Below are 21,894 nucleotides of genomic sequence, written 5' to 3' on the forward strand. Positions count from 1 at the left end.
TTCGAAGCAAACATGATGCCATCATTTCGGTTAGTGTTTGTTTCTAAGATGTGGCAATGTGGCATTGACTGATGTTGTACATTACTTTTACACAGTTTGCCGTTTGCTTTTAACCATGCTAGTGTGAAGTCAAGATTGGCTGTCTCAGCTGTTCCTAACATGCCTTGTTTTCAAGGTCAAGGTCAAGGTCATCTTTATTGTCAAATATGCTTCACTTTTCCACCCCATCACATGAGCTTGACACGAGCCAACATGTACACCTGAAGTGTTTCTTGATTGACTCAGGTGAGAAAAGGGGTTATTAAAAAAAAAGGAAATATTTCAGAATTGTATCAATGACTCATAGCTTTGGGTCGCATTACACACGATTTCCTTTAGAGAGAGCCAGAAGAGGAAGAAAAAAATCCTTCCTTGATTGGATGCCCCAAAACAAATGAAGTCTTATACAGAGGTTAGCGAGGCTGTGGCAGCTGCCCCACTCCATCCAAATCTATCCTTTGTTTACTCTGAGCTCTACACTACACTAAGCACCTTTAGAAGAAGAGCTTTCACCTGATTGGTGCACAAATGGAGGATCAGGTTATATCAAGTGACATTTATCTTCCTTTGTAAAAGACCGCGGTAGCATTTTCAGGTGAGGGCCACAATTCAGCAGCTTAATCCCCTTCCCATTATAGTATAGCATTTAATCAGACAAAGATAATTGTATTTGCACTTAATTGAACAATCCGGAAAGTGGTGGATCCCACAAACGTAGACAAGGATAGCATCTAGATACAAACAAGGTTTATTAACAAAACTCAAGCCTGACAAAGTACCACTCTGGATGCTGGTAACAAAGAACCAGCAGAATGCCGAACAACCCAAAAGCACTTGCAAAAAGTAAGGAATGAGAAAACATAAATTGCTTGTCAACTAAACGGACAAGAGAACCCAAAACACGAGAATACAAAACCGAGACTACACAGTCATGAAAAAAATACTTAGGAGAAACAATATAAACTACTCGACAAAACTACAAGGCAAAAATTGAGAGCGTCATGAAAATGTAATCACTTGGACACATAGCCGTAAGCAAGGCTGGATAATCCGACAACGTGCTGTTGGCATGGCAGTCTTTAAAGGCAGTTGGTAACGAAGCATATGCCACCTACTGGATACAAACAGAAACAAGAGCATGACAGATTGATGAAGTAGCCAATAGGGTAAAATAAACTGAGCCATTCCAAGCAGTTTTAGCAGTCCTAAAGTCAGTAGTTAAGGCAACTGCTGCCACAAAAAGTGTGTTGTAAACACAAGCAAATGCAAGTATGGATTGGCCTCATTTGTACAGGTGCCAATGAAATACAGCAAAATAAGGGCAAGTAATCCTGCCACAAAAACCTTAGTCGAGAGCCTCCAGCTCTCGAATATAGCTGGCACACTGGCATTTAAGGGACCGAAAAAGGTAACAGATGCTCCAAAATGGGATATTATGATTCAGTGCTGCTTGTGGTTTTGAATAGGGGAGCAGCTGGCAATTTGGTTAAGCTTTATATCAGTGAGCTGTAATACTTGACGACATGGCATGGGTACCTAAAAATGTTCTGTATTTGGGATCACTTTCTTTTTTCATGTTCCTTTTCAGCTGGGCTTTTTATTGCTTGATATTGATTTGGATTTTTCTCCCCGCCCATACTCTTACAAGTACCATCATACTGTTGTGATACTTCTTCCTTGCAAAGCAAATTAAATGCATTTTCATACAGCTTAATTCAGTTCTTAATTTTAATTTTATTTTTTTCTTTGAAAAATGCAAATTTTTTTGTATTTCACTGAAACAAAGGACATCCGACAGCGATCAGACACTGTGTTGTAAAAAATAAATACCGTATTTTCACGACTATAAGGCGCCATTAAAAGTCTTAAATTTTCTCCAAAATGGACAGGACGCCTTATGGTGCGGAGCGTCCTTTATATGCGCTGAGTTCCAAAATCTGACTGACAGCCGACACGCTGTTTATATAGAGAAAAGGCGGAAGTGACTGTGAAAGAAGTCGGCCAATCAGGGAAGGGTGGGCGTGTATATATACATATATGGAGAGGGAGAGAGAGAGAGAGAGGGAGAGAGAGGACAGACAAGCTAGTCCGCCAATGGTGAAGGGTGGGCGTGTAAGTGGACGCCTCAAGCCAGTACCAACACTTGTATAGCGTGTGGCAATGTGCATTGTTGCAAAACAACCCCGGTTTTGGTTTCTAAGAACCCCTGAAAATAAATTCGACAAAAAGACACGCCTACGAAGCTCAGTTCAAACTTAAAGCCACCGGTTATGCTTTTGGCATGCGTGCCCGTCTCACAGCAGCGGTGAAAAAACAAGTCAAGCAAATGAACTCTGAGCATGCCGTTATTCCCGGAGGCTTGACTAAAGAACTCCAACCGCTGGACAATGGCATCAACCGGGCGTTCAAAGTAAAGTTGCGAACAGCATGGGAACAATGATCGATGGCAAACACAACTTTACAAAGAGTGAGAGGCAGCGCTGGGCGAGTTACGCCACAATACGCAACAACGAGAGGGAACGCGGCGTTTTTGATGGATTACGGTACTTGCACAATTGTTCAATTCTTTCTACACACACACGCGCTGCCACCATGTTTCGCTCTGTTCTTTACTTTCAAATGTGGGAAAGCTTCACACGAGAGAAATGTTGACTTTGCTGTTGCTACTCCTTCTTTCCGCTCGGCAATGCGTAGCAACTCACACTAGCATGTGATGCATTCAATGACAACTGAGATGTGCAGTCCTCTGCTTCTGATACAGAGGATGAGGACTTTGATGGATTTCTGGGTGATGATTGATCGAAAAACGTGAGAACATTGTACGATGGCTAAATAAAATACACCCAAACTCAGTTCTGCTTTCGATGCCTTTTTAAAAAACGTGTTTTTATCTTATCTGTATGTCTTGGCATGCTACCGTATGCTTCAAGCTAACGTGTTAGAGTGCGCGCATGCATGCCGTATGTTTAAGCTGGCGTATGTTTTACCACTGTAAAACTGCGGCCATTAGTATGATGCGTCCTGTGTATGTGTAAAATACAGAAATGTCACGCATTAATGAGACTGCGGCCATTAGTACGATGCGTCGAATAGTCGTGAAAATACGGTAAATATAATTTGAAGGCTGTGCTGTTGTTCTCTTTATATGTATTTGCTCATTGACCATATTGGAGGAAGTCGTATGACTTTTTAGCCTACACATTCCATCAGAAAACAAGTAAATGGTTCAAAGATGTTTTCTTTGTTCACATCCATCTCTTCCATATTGTATGGTGTTTCTCAATGTCGGTCCGATCCCGCTCCACATTGATTCCCGCTGATAAAGCTCTCTTTCCACTCCCTCAGGGTTCAGTCGGGCTGCCCTGCCATTTGGCTTAGTACGGAGAGAGCTGTCTTGTGAGGGTTACCCCATCGATCTGCGCTGTCCAGGAAGTGATGTCATAACAATCGAAAGCGCCAACTACGGGCGAACAGATGACAAGATCTGCGACGCCGACCCTTTTCAGATGGAGAACATCAACTGCTATCTTCCAGAAGCATACAAGATCATGTCACAGAGGTATACTTGCTCCTTACAGTCTGTGTTAAATGTTTATGTGGAATCCCCCCCACAGCAATCCGCTCTGGATTGCTGTCAAATGTTTCTATTTTGTGTTTTGCCCCTCTTGGCTTCCCTTTTTTTATTTTATTATTTTTATTTATTTTTAAACTCCCACCGCTTCTCTCGCCTTTGGAGGAAAATCTTTAACATGCTTGCCTGACGATTGATCGACTCCATCAAAAATAGATTAACTCAGTTTTGCTGTAGCGTGCGGACAAAAATAAAATAGCCAGTCCTATCCCAACAGCAAGAACAGGCAAGGAAAATTTTACAAATACAGCATACTGAGGCAAAGCCCAAAGTGAAAGCTGATGATGATTATGAATATATATTACCCATCATAATTAATGTTACATAATTTCACAAATGCAGTTCTTCTTTTTCTTAATAGCCTATACACAGTAAGCCCGTGTCCCACTGAGCGGGTAACAAGAAAAACTCTTTGCGGCCGTTAAAATTGTTTGTGAATGTCTGGCAAACGTCATTGCGAAGGGTTGCAAACTTAACTACGTTTGCAAACACTCCCAAAACTTCACCACTTAGTGGGATAATTTATATTGGGGGGGGGGTCAATAAATTTTGCAGTCGCATATTAAACACCTGGAAAACAGTAAAACACAAACGCAATGAGCACACTCACACAGACGCTGCGGGTGGCCACAACTCTCACTCAGTGTCATACACCACCTTATCAGGCCCCGCCTCTTAAAGGCATATGCATTTACCAAAGCACTACGATATGTAAGGTTTTTTTTTGGTACTTTTTATGCTTGCCATTATTTTGTTTACAATGTAGATTAAAGGTTTGCTTCAACAAATTTAAATTTGTTTAAAGCTATGGTGTGACAGATCTTTCTTTTCAAGATGTTCCACGGGTTCTCGATAGGGTTTTGATCAGGGGACGATGGTGGCCAGTTCTTTAAACGCCCTAGACAAATAGCAGCTTAAGCTTCAAAAACAATGTGGGATAGCGCATTGTCTTGCAACCAATTTATTTTACTTCAGAAGTGATGGTTATTCTTTGAATTGGTCAGTCAGAAAGTCCACCTATTTTGGAGATGGCGTTGTGTAGCATTACAGTGTTGATGTGTTCTTGAAGTGTTTACATTCCTTTGGCAAGTTATTGGACAATTTCACATTTTCATCAGCAGAAAGGTCATTCTACATACCAGTACGACATGAGAACCGTGACTCGGTTTACAATGCGTCACAACCTCCTTGAAGCAATTTACTTTTAATTAGGCTCACCTATTGACTATTCGTCAAAAAATGTTTGAGTTTGCTATCAATGATCTAAACAGAGAGGGCAAATAACATGCAAAAAGTTCCACAGACAAGCTAACACTCGATTATTTAACTGAAATCCTACAATAATAAATAATAGTTTGAAGCCCAGCTTAATTATTTCAATCCACTGCAGCTTTTATTGAGACTTAGTAATATTTTGTTCAACCAAATTAAGTTTGGAGAGGTTGTTGATTGGTTTCTAGCATGGCTGTGTCCCGTCGCAGGAAGCATGAAGAAGTTATGCGTGAAATAACTTGAAAGCCGTGAGCACAACCCAGGCAAAGATACACCAGAGAACGCCAACTCTTCACTTCCTCTCCGTATTTTCGCGAGGCTGTCCATATTGTGGATGTGCAAAGCAGATGACTGACTGTGGAAGACTTCACATGCGTTCACATGCTCCTCCAGTCAGGTTCCTTTGCCATCGCCATAAATGTGATCCCTCAAACATGAGAGCAGTTGTCACACTTGGATGCCATCAGAGGCAAAGCACAATGGATAGAATGGCATATGAATGCCACAGAGAGGGACTGGATGGTAAAACAACATCAGCAACTTTGGTCAGCCGCTTTGGGAAATGAAAAAGACGCAAAACCCTGAAATAAAACCTCAGAGCCCTCATATGCAAGCGGCTTATTGTCAAGTCCTGTTTGATAAAGTCAAATAGCTGACTCACATTGTCTGTCTTGAAAGGGTATAGCCTGTCTGCTCTCTGCTTGTGGCCCTGCACATTACGCAAAGCTCAAACTCGCTCCGCACAAGAAAATAGCAAACACGCAAGCACAAATACTGCCCAGCAGGAGCTGCCTGTGAAACAACAGTGGAACAGTATTTTCGGCCCTTACCTTTAAAAGACTGGATCAGGTTGTACGCACTTCTGAGAGTGCCAGAGGCCTTAGTAATGTTCAAGTTATTTTCAGTGTTTAAGTCCCACTGCACGATTGCTAAGTTTATTCTCTTTTGGGAAACTGCAGAAAGAACCTCAGAGAACTTCGTATCAAATCCCAGTACATTGCCCAAAAATCAATGGCACTAAATTCCATCAATATCACATTTCAGACATGACTTGAGCGTGTGCAAGCTCTTGCAAGATATTTCATCAGGGAAGAGTCTTTGCTGTTATTCATTACATTTTTTTTCTTAATCCAATGCTGGGGATCTAAAAGCAGCATTGATGGCATTATTAAAACAGCCCAGTGAGATCCACAACTGAATTTTGATTTATTGGTTGGTTGACACATAACCTAAAATGTCAAGTGTAACTAACTAAGGGAATAACGACAGATTAGCAACAGATTGAAAATTGAATCCTTGCCGCAAAGTCACGGTGTAGAATATTTTCAACCAACCAGCATTATGAAAAATATTCATCTTAACATATTAATTCAAGCAGGCGGCAGAGGATTTGCACCCCTGTGGAAATCTGTGTTCATGTATCCACGTTCCACACTAAAATGTTTTGGGGAAGTGAGGAGAACTGGAATGAGGCTTGGCCATGTTTGATAAATCATTTCGCTGCTCATATTGGTCGGCATACTGGCTTCATGAGCGCAATGATTGACTGAAAATAGCCTTAGGAGTGCTGTGGCTCAATTAGAACGTTCACCTGCAAGCAATTAGTGGACTCAGGTGCCTGATAATCTCGACGCAACCCTCGCATATGCTGCACGAGGGTACCATTTAAAATAATTAATATGGTATATGCAAAGCTGGGCCTTACTTTGAGTATTGTTATGATTAGTAATATTATTAAAATAGTGTGTATATTTACGAATTGACTATTTGAAAGAAGTGTTGGTGTGTGCAGTTGACAACAATCCGTAACACTGCACATCCATTATTGAAAATAAAATGATCTTAAAAAATAGAAAATTGCGTTTGGGGATGCACGCTCCATTTCACAAGAGACGATTGCAAATGTAGCCTCAATTTCTTGAGCTGTAGTTGCTTTTCATTCCACAATAGTGAATGATTGGAGGCCCAGTGGTCGACTGGTTTGCACATCCGCCTTACAATGCAGAGGTGCAGGGTTCGATTCCAGCTCTAGCCTTCCTGTGTAGAGTTCGCATGTTCTCCCTGCACCTGTGTGGATTTTCTCCGGGTAATCCGTTTTTCTCCCACATTCCAAAATTATGCATGGCAGGTCAATGGAACCCTCTAAATTGTCTCATTGTGACATCTGTGTATGCCCTGCGATTGGCTGGCAACCAATTCAGGGTGTACCCCGCCTACGACCCTAAGACAGCTGGGATAGGCTCCAGGACACCCGCGACCTTTGTAAGGATAAGCGGATTAGAAAATGGATGAATGAATAGTGAATTAGCCATTTTCATTCTTTGCCATCAGTAAGTGAGCTTTTTGAACCGAGGAGAACACATCTATACACTCCATTTGCAGTTTAAATGCATTTTTTATATACCGGTACTATATTAAAAAAAAAAAAAATCCTCATCTCACCCCTTGGGTGGTGTCCGTCCCTCATTCAGCTCGGGTCCTCTACCAGAGGCCAGGAAGCTTGAGGGTTCTGCGCAGTATCCTTGCTGTTCCCAGCACTGCACATTTCTGGACTGAGATGTCCGATGTTGTTCCAGGGATCTGTTGCAACCACTCATCTAGTTTGGGGGTCACTGCCCCGAGTGCTCCGACCACCACAGGCACGACCGTCACCTTTACCTTCCAGGCTCTCTCCAGCTCCTCTCTGAGCCCTTGGTATTTCTCGAGTTTCTCATGTTCCTTCTTTCTGATGTTTCCATCACTTGGGACCGCTACATCCACTACAACGGCTTTCCTCTGCCCTTTATCTATGATCACGATATCTGGTTGGTTCGCCATTACCATCTTGTCAGTCTGGATCTGGAAGTCCCACAGGATCTTCGCTCTGTCATTCTCCACCACCTTCGGAGGTGTTTCCCATTTTGACCTTGGGGTTTCCAGTCCATACTCCGCACAGATGTTTCGGTAGACTATGCCAGCAACCTGGTTATGGCGTTCCATGTAGGCTTTCCCTGCCAGCATCTTACACCCTGCAGTTATGTGTTGGATCGTCTCAGGTGCCTCTTTGCACAACCTACACCTTGGGTCTTGTCTGGTGTGGTATATCTGGGCCTCGATGGCTCTGGTGCTCAATGCCTGTTCCTGAGCAGCCAGGATGAGTGCCTCTGTGCTGTCCTTCAGGCCAGCCCTCTCTAGTCTCTCTCTCTCTCTCTCTCTCTCTCTCTCTCTCTCTCTCTCTCTCTCTCTCTCTCTCTCTCTCTCTCTCTCTCTCTCTCTCTATATCTATCTATCTATCTATCTATCTATCTATCTATCTATCTATCTATCTATCTATCTATCTATCTATCTATCTATCTATCTATCTATCTATCTATCTATCTATCTATATCTATATATCTATATATCTATATATCTATATATCTATATATCTATATATATATATATATATATATATATATATATATATATAGAGAGAGAGAGAGAGAGAAATTTTTTTGGGGGGGGGTGAATTCTCGTACCCGGCATAATGAGATTGAGATAAAACCTTTAACGTTTGAGCAACAATGCATGTTGTTTTCAATTACGTTTTGTGTTCACTCTGCACTGGGATTACATGAAACCATACCAGAGTTCGCTTGCATGCTACCCACACGGATTCGCATGGTAGTTTTCACATTTCACCAGAGCAATCACACTGGAGTTTGTTTTAAAATGACCCAAGCCTGATGAGTGTGAACAGAGCCTAAAGACAGGTCTGAATTGAGTCCCACTGGTTCCTTTGAAATATCTCTCCGTGCAACTCTTACAAGAGTCCCAGTACAAGGATGGGGAAATCTAATCACCTCTAATCAGATGATGAGAACACAATTAGGGCAAGACAAGTTCCCATAAGAAATGGGAAGATATCTTTAGCGTCTCATCACTAAATGGCTCTGCAGATACATTTTAGAGCTGTGTGGATTTGAAAGTTCTGCAGAGTATTAAAGGTTATACATCCTAAGTAGGTTCTTGCCACACACAATATGGAAGGTGAATCTAGCAGAACTGATCTCTGAATAGTTTTACATTGATAGATTTTTTTTTCTAATAATGAGCTTCACTGCAAGTATTCAATAGCAAGGACATTGATCACTGCACTGAAACACGGCCCAGTCGCGGCATGCCAGCAGGTCATCATTTTTGCAAGGAGTGAATCAGTCACATAACTGATCAATGCTGATAGCACTCTTATGGACGAGGTGAAACTCACCAGTGTGGGGGAGACCAACACGCCCTGGACTGACATGAAAATCATTAATAGTTATCATGAAAAGGAACATACAATAATGAAGTATTTGTCTTTTAATTATACTGATATATTTAATGATAGGATACGTTTGTAAACAAACCTGCACACACGCGGTACAAAAAAAAGTCTGGGAACCCAGCACAACAAATCCAAGGTGTAATCATCAATGTTTTCTTTTTACTCTCGTCAATCAGTGTAAGTTGGGAAAGCCAAAATGATAGTGTTCACACTATTTTTATCAGTGCTTGCACGGGTCTCCAAAGAGCTCCATTTTTGCTGTCTGACAGTGGATTGCCTTGTTTGTCTCCCGCGTATGCACGGCAAGAGTTTTATTTAAAGCACAGCAGCTAAACATTTCCATCCACATGGTCTGTTGCAGAGGGGCGCTCTAAAGTCCATGGGCCATGAAACTGCTCCTGCTTCTTTCGCAGGGATTCTTATGAGTTAAATTTCTAATGCCTATAAGAACACATCACTATTGTGCTCATTATTCCTAAATCAAAAGATAAGCACATGACAGTAGTTCATGTTTCCGGAATATCAAGTCAAGCCTTTGTTGGAAGAAGGATGCTAATGGTTAAATTCTAAATGACTGTTTCCTGCAATATTATTTGTCCACAGCTTTACATAAAAGTCTGACCATATACCATTATCCTGCTTGCAATGAATTGTTTTTTTTTTTTTTTTGCTACCATTCTGTGGTCCTACAGATGGTTTTATTTTTCAATGACCTGGCTCCGATCAACAGGACAGCCCCTTGAGAGAGAGATCTCTGCTTTGATAATTATGCCTTCAACCTCCTCAGCATTTCAGTTGAAATGAAGCGAGACAGGTCACTTTGAGTTGAAGAGACGGTAATTTGATTGAAATTCAAACGGCAAGCACCGGGAAGTAGGCTGTGCCATTTTCTGTGTTTCATTTTCTGTGCTCACGTGAGCCTCTCTCTCATATTGCTGCACTGCAATGTTTTTTATTCATCGCTGCTTACTTCACGACTTCCAAATGGCCTCTTAGGATCTTATCGACTTTTGATGGATGGAAAATTGGGCAGAGGCAAAGAAACTCCTCTGAGATTCACCGATTAAGGTGCATCTTATCCGTATCCAAAATCACTGCATCACATGAGAAGCTGCAGATGAATCGAATGAACTGCTTTAAATTGTCCGATGAGAGTGACCATTTGGGTTTATTTTTTTAAACAAAGGAAAAGTTGTGCATTTAACTCTCGTAGTGCACCGCTTGCGATAAATGTAAAATGATGTCTTTGAATCAAAGGCATTCAGAAAAATACGAGAGCTTAAACTTATGGAGGGGTTCTAAAATGGCCTAAATTTCATGACGTCACCGGCTGATAATTCTCTGGCATTGCAGCAATAATAAAAAAACATTTTGATACCTCAATCTTTACAATTTACATATTTTGCACCATAGGCACCCATTATAATTCATATTTTTGAATGTATCGTAAACCTAATGTGTATACATGCATTTCACGCGATTTTTACGTCAATCGCTTTGTTTTCGCTTGACAGACGTATGCATGCCACATTGTTGGTTGAGGTCATTCCAATTTTGCAACTTTATGTGGCGTCAGAGGATCGCAAATGAGTTTGCCTTTTTGCAGGAGGCTTCAAACCAATGCATTTTACATGAACACGTCCGGTCGGGATTGTTAGTAGGGCTTGGTTGGGACCTCCAGACACATTTTTTTTTTCCCTTTTGAAAAAAATAAAGAATAAAAGATCCCAAAGAACTAATAAAAACTATATATGTATGAATAGCACAGATGCCTCTGAACATTTTGAGTGTTTGAAAAAAAAAAGAATGTTTTTATAACACAAAATACATCATTACAAAAATTGTAAAATGAGTAACTTAAGGCCTTTTTAATTTGGAGCACACAAGGGTTATGTCTACTTTTCGCACTTGACATTCACCTTCTATAAAAACAGGTCGAATGCTATGATGATGACTACATATCATTTTATGCGGTTATACAGAAAAAAAATAACATTTATTTGTTACACTGTTCCATGAAAGCAATCCTTCTTTTCAGTCGGAAAAAAATACAAACTCAGGGCAAAATAAAATCCTTAATATCAATGTTTGTGTGACGGCTGAGTGCCACACATTTCAAACACATGCCTTTTTACATGATTGCAAAAAAACAAAAACTAAACACACTTAGATGCACCAACAAACATTGCTAGGTTAAAAGCTTCCCTAGGAGAAGCATGCATTCTATACCTGTCACAACAGTGTGACCGACGTACAGTATGACCACTGTAGAAGCCATCGTAGGGCATGGCAAGTGCACGTGAAAGTGATTAATAGATTTTCTTGCAGCTTTGCTCAGAAATGCTTACATCAAGAATGAATTGACCGATGTTTACTCCAATTCACCTCTGTTCAATTCAGTTTGTCACAGCTCCATTTTGAAAGGTCAACCCTGATTTATGTTTCAACATGTGATGCCCCGCTAGCTTAACCTTTGGACTCATTTCACGTTAAGGTCAACCAACGTTTGTGGAATGGATGTGTTAATCTTCACCTGCGTTGATGTTTTTCTTCGTTTGCTTCTTGACGTACCGTAGTTTGAAAATATGTATTTGCTTACCGTATTTTCCGCACTCTAAGGCGCTATAAGGTATAAAGTGCATGAAATAATTAAATACAATCTACAGAAGCTGTGGTTGTGTCATGCATCCACTAGATGGAGTTACACTAAAGGGAATACAATACAATACAATTCAATACAGCTTTATTTAAATAGAGCTATCACAACCGCTGCAGCTCTCTCAAAGCGCCTTCCAGAACATTGAAAGCACCACGTCCAAGATAACAGAATTTTGATCCATATATAAGATGCACTGGATTATAAGGCACACTGTCGGCTTTTGTGAAAATTGATCGCTTTTAGGTCTCCCTTATAGTGTGGAAAATACGGTTTATCTGTTTTGTGGTACGGTAGTTGAGTGGTTAGCACATCTGCCTCGCAGTACCGAGGAAGCAGGGTGTTTGTGCATGTTATTCACATGCTTGCTTGGGTTTTCTCCGGGTAATCCGGTTTCCTCCCACATTCCAAAAACACGTATAGCAGGTTAATAGAACACTCCAAATTGTCCCTAGATGTGATTGTAAGTGTTGATGGTTGTTTGCCAATGTGTGCCCTGCGATTGGCTGGCAAACACTTTGGAGTGTGCCCTGCCTACTGCCTAAAGACAGCTGGGTTAGGCTCCGGCACAACTTGTGAGGATAAATGGATTGGATTTTACGTCAAGTGTATCGCTCAGCTTTAAACTTGCCGAGAAGCCGAGACGCTGGACCAGAAATTGACGGAAAGTACACTCAGCAAAACCTTCAAGTTTGGACACACACCCTATTACATCATGTTTACTTGTGTTCACCCCGGTTTCATTACGTTTTATTGCGGCCCACTGGGTTTGTCATCCGCATAGTGACTGCCATGGCAAATGTTTTGAGACTCATACATATCACTGGGCATCCACGACAGTTACTACCTGTCATGTTTGCCCATTCCGTGCCCTGGCGTTGGATCACGGTCAACCTGTTTTATCGACGGTGGCCCGAAACGGGGCTGCCGTGGTCACCGGGAGGAATGTGTAATTGTTGCCGAAACAATACTAACAATTAAACCAAGAAGTACACATCTACTACAAAATTATTCATTAAAAATGAATAACACCACTATTCATTATGCAGTTGTTAATTAGAAGATAACCTCAGACAATCAAAAGAGAGTCACAGAAATAATACTGTACATGTATTTAATTAGAGTGCACTTTGAGAACTGGGCCCTGGCAGGCTGAAATAGTGAACTTTTTAGGCCAAGAATTTCAATTACATGCGTGATCTCCAATGGAGGCCTCGAACTATGCATAGAAGTCATTAAGCCTTATTCAATCGGTCTCAGGAGAAGCCCAAGATTTCACAGATGAGACAAGCACAGTCCCTCAATCCCATAGATCCGGACGCCTGGCTCCAAAGATCCAAAATGAGGCCAATACATCAGAAAGCTATCAGCACATACGTCAACATTGTTTCACAAGAAATGGGGAGTGTTTTTTGCCATTTTTTTGCCAGTCCCTCCTGCTTGTATTCTCTTGTTTAATACAAATGCCACTGGCTCGGCAAGGCTCATTATTGCCACCATTTTTATTGTTGGTTATCATTCAGTTACAGAAGCCTAAACTAAACTAGATATTAATTTCCTGCTCCCATTGGAATGTGCCAGATAAACACCGTAATTCACATTGCTCCTGTGTGTATCAAGGCATAAGCAAAGCTGGCAGGGTTGTCAAATTGACCATCTAATGTATATATAGCAAGTGCCAGTGCAGTCGTGGCATATTAAGCACTTTTTTTTTAATAGATTGAGAATGAAATGAATTCATGAAACACGTTTGCTCATATCCCAACAAAACAATAATAAAAGTTAGTGATATGACGTGGTATTCAAAAATGAAGTGAAAGGTGCACACATGCGAAGGCAGAGACTAAAGAAATAATGTACTGCTATATCTTGTGATATTATACATTGGCTCTAAGAATAACAATATGCCCATTTGAATTTTTCTGTCACAAATAAGTGCAGGAAGGTGTGAAAATGCAGTGAAACCAAATAATAATAATAATTTAAAAAAACATAATTTCATTTCTTGTCATAGATATAATATTCTTCTTGCATCAATAAAATCAGACTTGCACCCTTAAGGTTGTAAACCTGTAAAAATACAGCAGCATCCGCTCCTTCCTCAGTGCTTTACTGCAACCGACTTACTTCTGTTCCAATACACTTCCTAATATTATATTAGCAACATTTGGACAGAGAGCAGTAATGACTGCTGCAGCTCAGTAAAATGGGGGGAAAACACAATACAAGGCAACCTATAATAGACTTTTTTATTGATGTGCAGGAGAAGATACAATTATGTCCCTGCTAAATCAGCAGAGCAGAATTATTGATCGAGAATGTTCACTGTCAATAGAATTTTGCATCCCCTCAGTACTAAATATGACTTCCTGGGGTTATTGAGGCAATTATCGCCATATCAGCCTCCTACAAAAAAGGTAGAAATGTGTATACCAACATACATATGCCCCAAAAATTACACTCATTGCTCATGTAGTGGTTTACATTGCTTCATTTTTATTTTATTTTTTCCAACTAGTGTGCAATCTTGCTCCCTACGCGTAGTCAATCATCATGTTATAACTTTGCTCTTGAGCCAACTCACAGTTCTTTAACAACTGAACTTGAATTACACAAAGAAATGAAAAATACATTTCAAGTGAATACAAAAATAAAGAGTTGCTTTTTCGAGTACCACTATTGAAGTACTTTTAAAATCAGAACATTCCTTTTGATAATTAAATAACCAAACGTAAGATAGTTTAAGGCATCCACCCAAGTAATATTCTACAAAGTTGACTTCAACCCAAGTTCTATTCTGTTAAGATCCTTTATACCAGAGTCCCAACGAATAAGCCCTTTGCTGGTAGTGTGATATTTCTACAGAATAGACGTTTCAATGCTTATTGTCGTTTGAGATGTATGTATAGTGTGAGATGTATGTATAGTACTTGCTGCTTAATTCTTCATATGCTGTATTTGTCCTCACAGATGCAACAATCGGACGCAGTGTATCGTGATCACGGGTTCAGATGTCTTCCCAGACCCCTGTCCGGGGACATACAAGTATCTGGAGGTCCAGTATGAGTGTGTGCCCTACAGTAAGTATGATCCCACTCTCACCCCACGTTCATGAATTGAAAAGTCACCCTCCATCCCACCACTACACCAGCGCTCTTGTCCTTATTTTCTTTCTCAGCTTCATGACACATCACCGTCCCATTTCTTGCTCTCACCTTGTCCGTATCGTCCGCTGTCTTTGTCGGCCTTTCAGCGCCCTTTTCCTCTGGCTCTTCTTCCACCTCAGTCATGCCATAAACTTTTCATGATATATGACCCGTAAGACATTTTGGATCTTCTCTGTACTCGCTTGTATTATTGATGTGCTCACCGTGTTTTCAGCAGTCCGACGAGCCGGGTTATGAGTTAGCAGAACAGAGGGGAAGGTGGAGGAAGTCATGCTGACTCTCCATAATGGCAAGAGAGTGTTTCATTACTCTAGCGTGAAGAAGTCTGTCAGGCAAAAGCACAGCTCACCTTGATGGCTTAATATTCGTCAATAAAACAGGTGTGGAGGCATGCTAACAGATGTTTCATTATGTAAGAGACCAGAAAGGCTGTACTCATAAGTCAGCAAGATAATCTTTTCGATGAGGAGGTATCGTCAGCATTTTTTTCCCTCTCTAGTTGTAAAATATTCATTGCCATTCAGATCCCAAACAAAATTCAGATTGCCCTTTGCATTAAAAATCCCCTTTTGTCCTTTGAGCTGCCATGTTCATTTGCAGTTTGTGAGGAGTATTCCCCCAAGTAACCTTTACAACCTGATTAACGACGGAAATTTACATGAATTGCCAGACAAGCTAATCAGGTGGAACTGGAATAATTTAAGGGGAAATGATGAGAAGATGATATTTGGTGACTCTTCATTCTTCCTCTCATTCACATTTTGTTATGCAAATATCTCTTTATCCTACAAGGCGAGCATTGTTCATGTTTTATTAGTGTCAAATATGCCCATTAGTGTGGATTCAGGTTGCACCGGTGAACATCATTAGGGGGAGTACACCTTGACAACTTAAAGGTCAACCTCTCCAAGGCTTGAAAGGCTTATTGTTAAAAAGAGTAAGCAATAACGAGTATTGTGTGCTAGATGTTGACATCTAAACACGTACGGCATTCCTCACTTGCCTCATTATCACATATTGATCATATACTGTACCGTGCCACCTTCTGCTGACACAAAGGGATTTGCCATATGGCACACTCTCCTCCGCCCGCTATTTCCTTAGATCTCTTTCTTACTTACTAAGTGGACAAAGACACACTTCTAAATAACCAAAGCCGAGATATATCGTGACAAAGTTGAAACCAAAGAGGAAGCGTTTCATTCTCAGCAGTTGCAGTCTGTGCATGTCTGTAGCGCCATGTGTTTGCCTCTCAAAGGTCCATGCCCAACCAGAATAGGAGCAAGAACACAGAATGTGTCCTATCGCAACTGTCCCGGTAAGTGTTTAATGTGCTCCCAGTGTGACCACCCCCAACCTATCCGCACAGGCCCGGCTTTTCCCACTCGAGTCGACTCGTGTTTTGTAAAATGTAACTTGTTTTGTTGCTCTCCTCAAACCAATCCTCTGTCTCCCAAGTGCACGCGCGCACACACACACACACACAAGCACTACTTCACTTGAAATGAAAATATTTTTTTCCCCACATTTCTCTCTCATCATTGTGAGACACCAGCTCTGAGTTTTTTGTTTTTTTTGGTGCTTGTCGATCTAATTGGACCTTAATGGACCGACCATGTCTTACGCTTTTCCTAATCAGTAAATGGCTAATCTGAAATTTTTTGGGACATTAGAGATAAACTACGAAGTTCGAACAAAGTCCGTTCTGGGACACTGGTATTCCTCCAATTTGTTCAGATAAATGGATTAAACAAGTTTAGTTTGATGCCGTATTAACATATTCATTGACTTTAGAGGAACCATAACATTTTTTGTCTTTTTTTTTGTTTTTTTAGAACTCTCATACATGTTTAAAAATACAGTAATCCCTCGTTTATCACGGTTAATGGGTACCGAAACCACCCGCGATAGACGAAAATCCGCGAAGTAGCGAACCCCCCGTATAGGTATATGTACATGTGAATGAGTATAAATAAGGCCAAATTTAATGGTATACATGCATGTTTGTAGTAATTAACATTACTTAATGCTATATACTAATATATTTAAACATGCATAAGTTAGTTTAGTGTATGAATAATGAAATACAGTAAACACATACATGTAGTACTGTATATGTTGCTCTATGTGACACACTGTGGTTTTACTGACTTGCACTGCCTCTCGGGGACCTTTTGGGAACTTTTTGCGGCATTTTCGCTATTTTTTATTTTTATTTTTTCAATGAATATGTTTGAAAAAATCCGCGATGCGCCGAGGCCGCAATAAACGAACCACGAAATAGCGAGGGATCACTGTATCGGCCTTAATATTAAAATATCAAAATACTTTTAACTTTAACGATAAAGATAATTTATTCTAACACATCCCAGTTTTTATATTCATCATTAAAGTTGCACATTTTATTTTGGATAACCTCTTATAGAAAAACAGCAATAACACACTGTCAGCTGAATTGTGTTTAATTTGAGAAATTGCACTGCCTTTTTGTTGCAGTGATTTTTCATTTAGTTTTTGTTGTTGTCAGATTAGACAAAGACAAGTATGATTTGCTGCATTTAGATCCGAGAGCAAGTGAAAGATCCGATGACGTTGGCGTAAAAGGGATCTAGTAGCATACAGTTCCCTGCTGTTTGCAGACAAGGCAGAGCACATGCCAAATATCGAGATTTGTGATTAAAACATTACAGTGGCTCAGAGGCTTAGGGTTCCCTGGATTTGCTGGGATACAAGACTTGAGAAGTTGATTTACAAGACAACATATTAAATCCCCATTAAGCTGATCAACAACGGGCCTGCAGACAGTGCCCTCATTTCTGCTCTAGAACCAACAGTCCCTCAAAAGCTATCGCCGATGAAATGCTGGTCTGCACAAATGTTGGAAATGGTTGTTTTTGGTGTGGCCAGCTGAAGCGAATTGAAAATTTGCATGATCACACAAGCAATTTGGGGATTTTTCTCAAATTTGCAAGTGGCCTTTGCAGCATGTTTCCACCATTTCATCTTTGGCTTTATGACTTTTTTTCATGGCGTGCCCTCATCAGCAACATTATCCTCCAGCCAAGGAAGCGCTTGCCTCCGTACATTTTTACTTCAACTGGCACTGAGTCACCCTCTCATTTGGCTCTAGTACTTGCTTGAGTCAGACAAAATGAAAGCAGAGATAAATCGTTCATAGAACTGAACTCGGCATGCAATTTTCAAATGGCAAGCATGGCACTGCTATCGACTTTTATGGCGTTCAGTGCTTATAAGACTGTTTTGTATCACTTGTTAAAGACCTAAATACCACATATTTTATTGGGAGTTATTAGCCAAATGATATAGATGTATTTTTTATAATTCTAATACATCTATTCTTTGTAATTATAGCTCATTTTAATTCATACTTGAGGAAAGTTATTTTTACGATCATGTGTATGTATATATATATATACACAGTAAGTTGTAAGTTGATATATGGAGAAATAACTCTCTTGCTATTTCAGTGGCTAGTGGAAACAGTTTAGGACTGAAGGCTCAATGTGGGAGGGGAGTGCCTCGTCTTTCACTGCTGCTTCAGTAAAAGTAACTGACTGTCTTCCCTTCCCCTGTCCAATCCGCAGGAAATCTCCATAGCAACCAGATCCCCTCTTTCCATCCGCTGATTTCTGATTACACTGATTTGTCATTTCCTCAATATAGTTCAGACTAACCTTATAAGCTCTCCTGTCATGTATCTGCTGTATTTCACTTTTCAGATTTTTCTGTCTTCTTTGAAACTGGTTTGAAGTGGCTGAAGAGGCCTCTTTCACTTCAACCGCTGATATTTGGCTGGCTTTGCTTTTCCCACATCGTAGTATGTGTTTCAGGTTATGAACCACAGTTTTCTCCTGAATAATGAGAGCTAACTGATTTTGTACGAACACAAATACTAAGGCCTTTCTCTCCAAGTCAAAATATGAAGTGGTAGGTGAGCCACATATCTCATCTTCCAAAATAAACAAAATAAACGATTCTTTTGTCAAAGTATGAGCATATGATGGAATTGCAGATTTTTGAGAATGCCTCCAGTTTCATATTTTGACACAAAGAGGTTTTGTTTCTCGATGAGTTTAAGAGACTTTGGATTTCTTAAAGTCTATGTCAGACTAAAAATGCAGTGATCCGAAATGCAACTGCTTTTACGCCGAAGTAATGCTGCAATGAAATACAAAAGAAAAAAAAGTATTGACAGACTGCCCCATGCCTATAGTAGTTATATTTTATAAACAAGCAATGCAGCCACAATGTTCCACTTGACATTGAAATAATCATTGTAAGATTTTTTTATATTTTTTTAATTTAAATCAAACATCACCGTTTTCATCCCAGTTTTTGCTCGATCAAAGACGTTAATATTTGGGATGAATCAGATAATTAATTGACCGGTCTGCTCTACTTATGTATGTATTTATTTATTTTTGTGGAACAGATTGTTCATTAGTTTTGTCTTAAAGCAAACAAAGCAAATTGGAATGCACTTGATGGATGAACTGGTTTGCATTCATGATGCCAGCTGACACCATTTCCACATTCACGGCAGCTCCTCCTGGCAGATGAATTGATGGATACTTTCTTTCTTGATTGATCAATGAAAAAGTCAAATGTCCATCCCAAGTTGACATGAGATCCTATCACTGTTTGTCAAAATTAAACCATCTGAATAGTACAGCAAAATAATTGTTTGCAGTCTGACCTAGACTTTCACCTGATTTTTTTTAGGATATGCATTGTAATTGAATACTTACGATCCATGTTAATATCCAATTTGATATTTGATTCTTATTGATACAGTTAAAAGGCAATATCAGCACATTGTTATTGTAGAGTGTGCACACAAAATGAACACACACGTGATAATGTATTTAAAATGTATTGAACATATCTAGATTTCATTTTTAATATTCCTTCTCTGGAATCTCCTGGGGTAACAGACACACACGCACACACGTGAAACTGTCAAGTTAAAAATGCAAAATGGATGGATTAACATGGATGGAAAATACAAATGATAATTTTGTAATTGATTGATTATGCCTTCCAGGAATTTCCACCGACCTGCTTCCTGAGTGAGCTATTTTCCCTGGCATTTAGCTCAGCATTGAAATGACACCAATTTACAATTTTCTTTAAGATGGAGCTGTCAATCTATATTTGTTTTCATTTGTGGTACCTGTATTTTTTCTGAACACTGATGGGTGGAGTGATTTTCTTTTCATAGTGCCTGCAGTCAGGTCGTGAATTTTAACACAATTAGGCCTGTTAATTGCAATTTAAAGGAGAAATTTGCAGTTTTAAAAAACAAACACAATGTGTCATAATTCTTGAACCGGTGATTATGGTTAGACCTTTGTCGTCACAATAGTAGTAGTAGCAGCCTCACATAATCCCAGCATTTTATTTGTAAACTGTTACTGTAACAGAAAATATTATAATTTTGAACTCTTACTTTTTTGGGATGCCGCAGGGGTCTGGCTGTGATGTAGGTGCCAGTAACTGTGTGACAAATGATTGACACCTCAAAAATCACTCCTTCCCTCTCAGATTAGTTGTGTTTTCCTCTGGTGCGATGGTTTCTTGTATATGAACACAGAGGCACAAGATTCAACTAGATGGCTGATATTTTTCCACATATTATACGTAGCATGTAGTGAAGTCTGTGAAGTAGTAATGGCTGTTTATACAAATATGACCAACAAATGTGTTTGTGTTTTAATTGCGACCACTCTTTTTAATAGTTAGTTGATCCAACAGTTAAATACAATATTTGACTTATTTTCAGTTCAGACAAGATGATTTAAATTTAACATGCTTAACTACTATCAAGATATGAGCATGAGAAACTGCGCGATTCAACATTAATCCACCCACCACTGTTCTTTTTTTTGTATTTATGAATTATGTACAGTGTTTGATGTACATCTTCACCTTCTACAGGACCATGGCAATGGATTTTTCAAATGTTGCTGTTTTCTCTAATTAGGTCAACCTATCCTTATCCATATGTCAGCTGTGTCTCCATGTGTAACGATGGAAGTTAATACATATTAATCTCTTTTCCCCCCCTCTCCCATCCTTTTCATTCTCTCTTCCAATGCTTAAAATAGAAGTGGAGCAAAAAGGTAAATGACAGACACAATCCAAACCAGAGCTACTTTTGTTTTGTGGCATTGAGTTGTAAACTTTTTGTGGTGGTACCTCCGATCAACTTGTGGACTACAGTGCAACCTCTAAATTTGAATCGCCTTGAATTTCATCAATTTAGCTAAAAACATCAGGAAACGCAAAGTCACAAAAACATCGATTTTTGAGACACCTTTAGGTTAGGCCTACTGTCAACATGGATTTGTCTGTTGATACCACAACAGAAGTATCTCAGTGATGGTAAATAAGAGGCAAAGGTTGGTCACATGTCTGTCACAACTGATCAACTGAATTTGGCTGAAGCAAATAGCAATTACTTGACAATAATTTGACAAAAAAATAAGACATGACACTGAAATATTTTCTGTGTTGACTTTTTTAGACACCACACCCTTTTTGACATACAGTATTAGGCATGGATTTGGTCGGTTGTTTACGCATTACAGTCAGGGCTGCTTGCTACAAAATTCAAGGAAATGCATCCTCCCGTTTTCCCGTTTGTCGCTGTGTTAATCATGTGCCGTGAAAGGATGCGCATAATTTACATGTCCACCTCTCACTTGTATGACAAATGCTACTTAAACTAGACATAAAAATCATACAGACACATTTTTAAATGCCACATTATTTGATATTAAAAAAAACACGAGTATAAGATTAATCATTTCAAAATGTTTCC

General features: G+C 39.8%; 1 protein-coding gene across 26 annotated transcripts in view; it reads left to right on the forward strand.

The window, feature by feature from the left end:
• adgrl2a (adhesion G protein-coupled receptor L2a) overlaps window positions 1-21,894 on the forward strand; it is a 187,771-nt gene that overhangs the window by 118,434 nt on the left and 47,443 nt on the right. For 25 of the 26 annotated variants that reach the window (XM_052074441.1, XM_052074442.1, XM_052074448.1 and 22 more), the window contains 2 exons: window positions 3,385-3,598; window positions 14,854-14,963. In XM_052074441.1, the coding sequence (XP_051930401.1) occupies window positions 3,385-3,598; window positions 14,854-14,963 (324 nt within the window). Of the gene's footprint in view, window positions 1-3,384; window positions 3,599-14,853; window positions 14,964-19,737; window positions 21,194-21,894 lie in introns of those variants that run through there. The other variant, XM_052074453.1, reaches the window with a different exon arrangement.

This window comes from Hippocampus zosterae, chromosome 8, assembly GCF_025434085.1.
Source record: "Hippocampus zosterae strain Florida chromosome 8, ASM2543408v3, whole genome shotgun sequence".
NCBI classification, from domain to species: domain Eukaryota; kingdom Metazoa; phylum Chordata; class Actinopteri; order Syngnathiformes; family Syngnathidae; genus Hippocampus; species Hippocampus zosterae.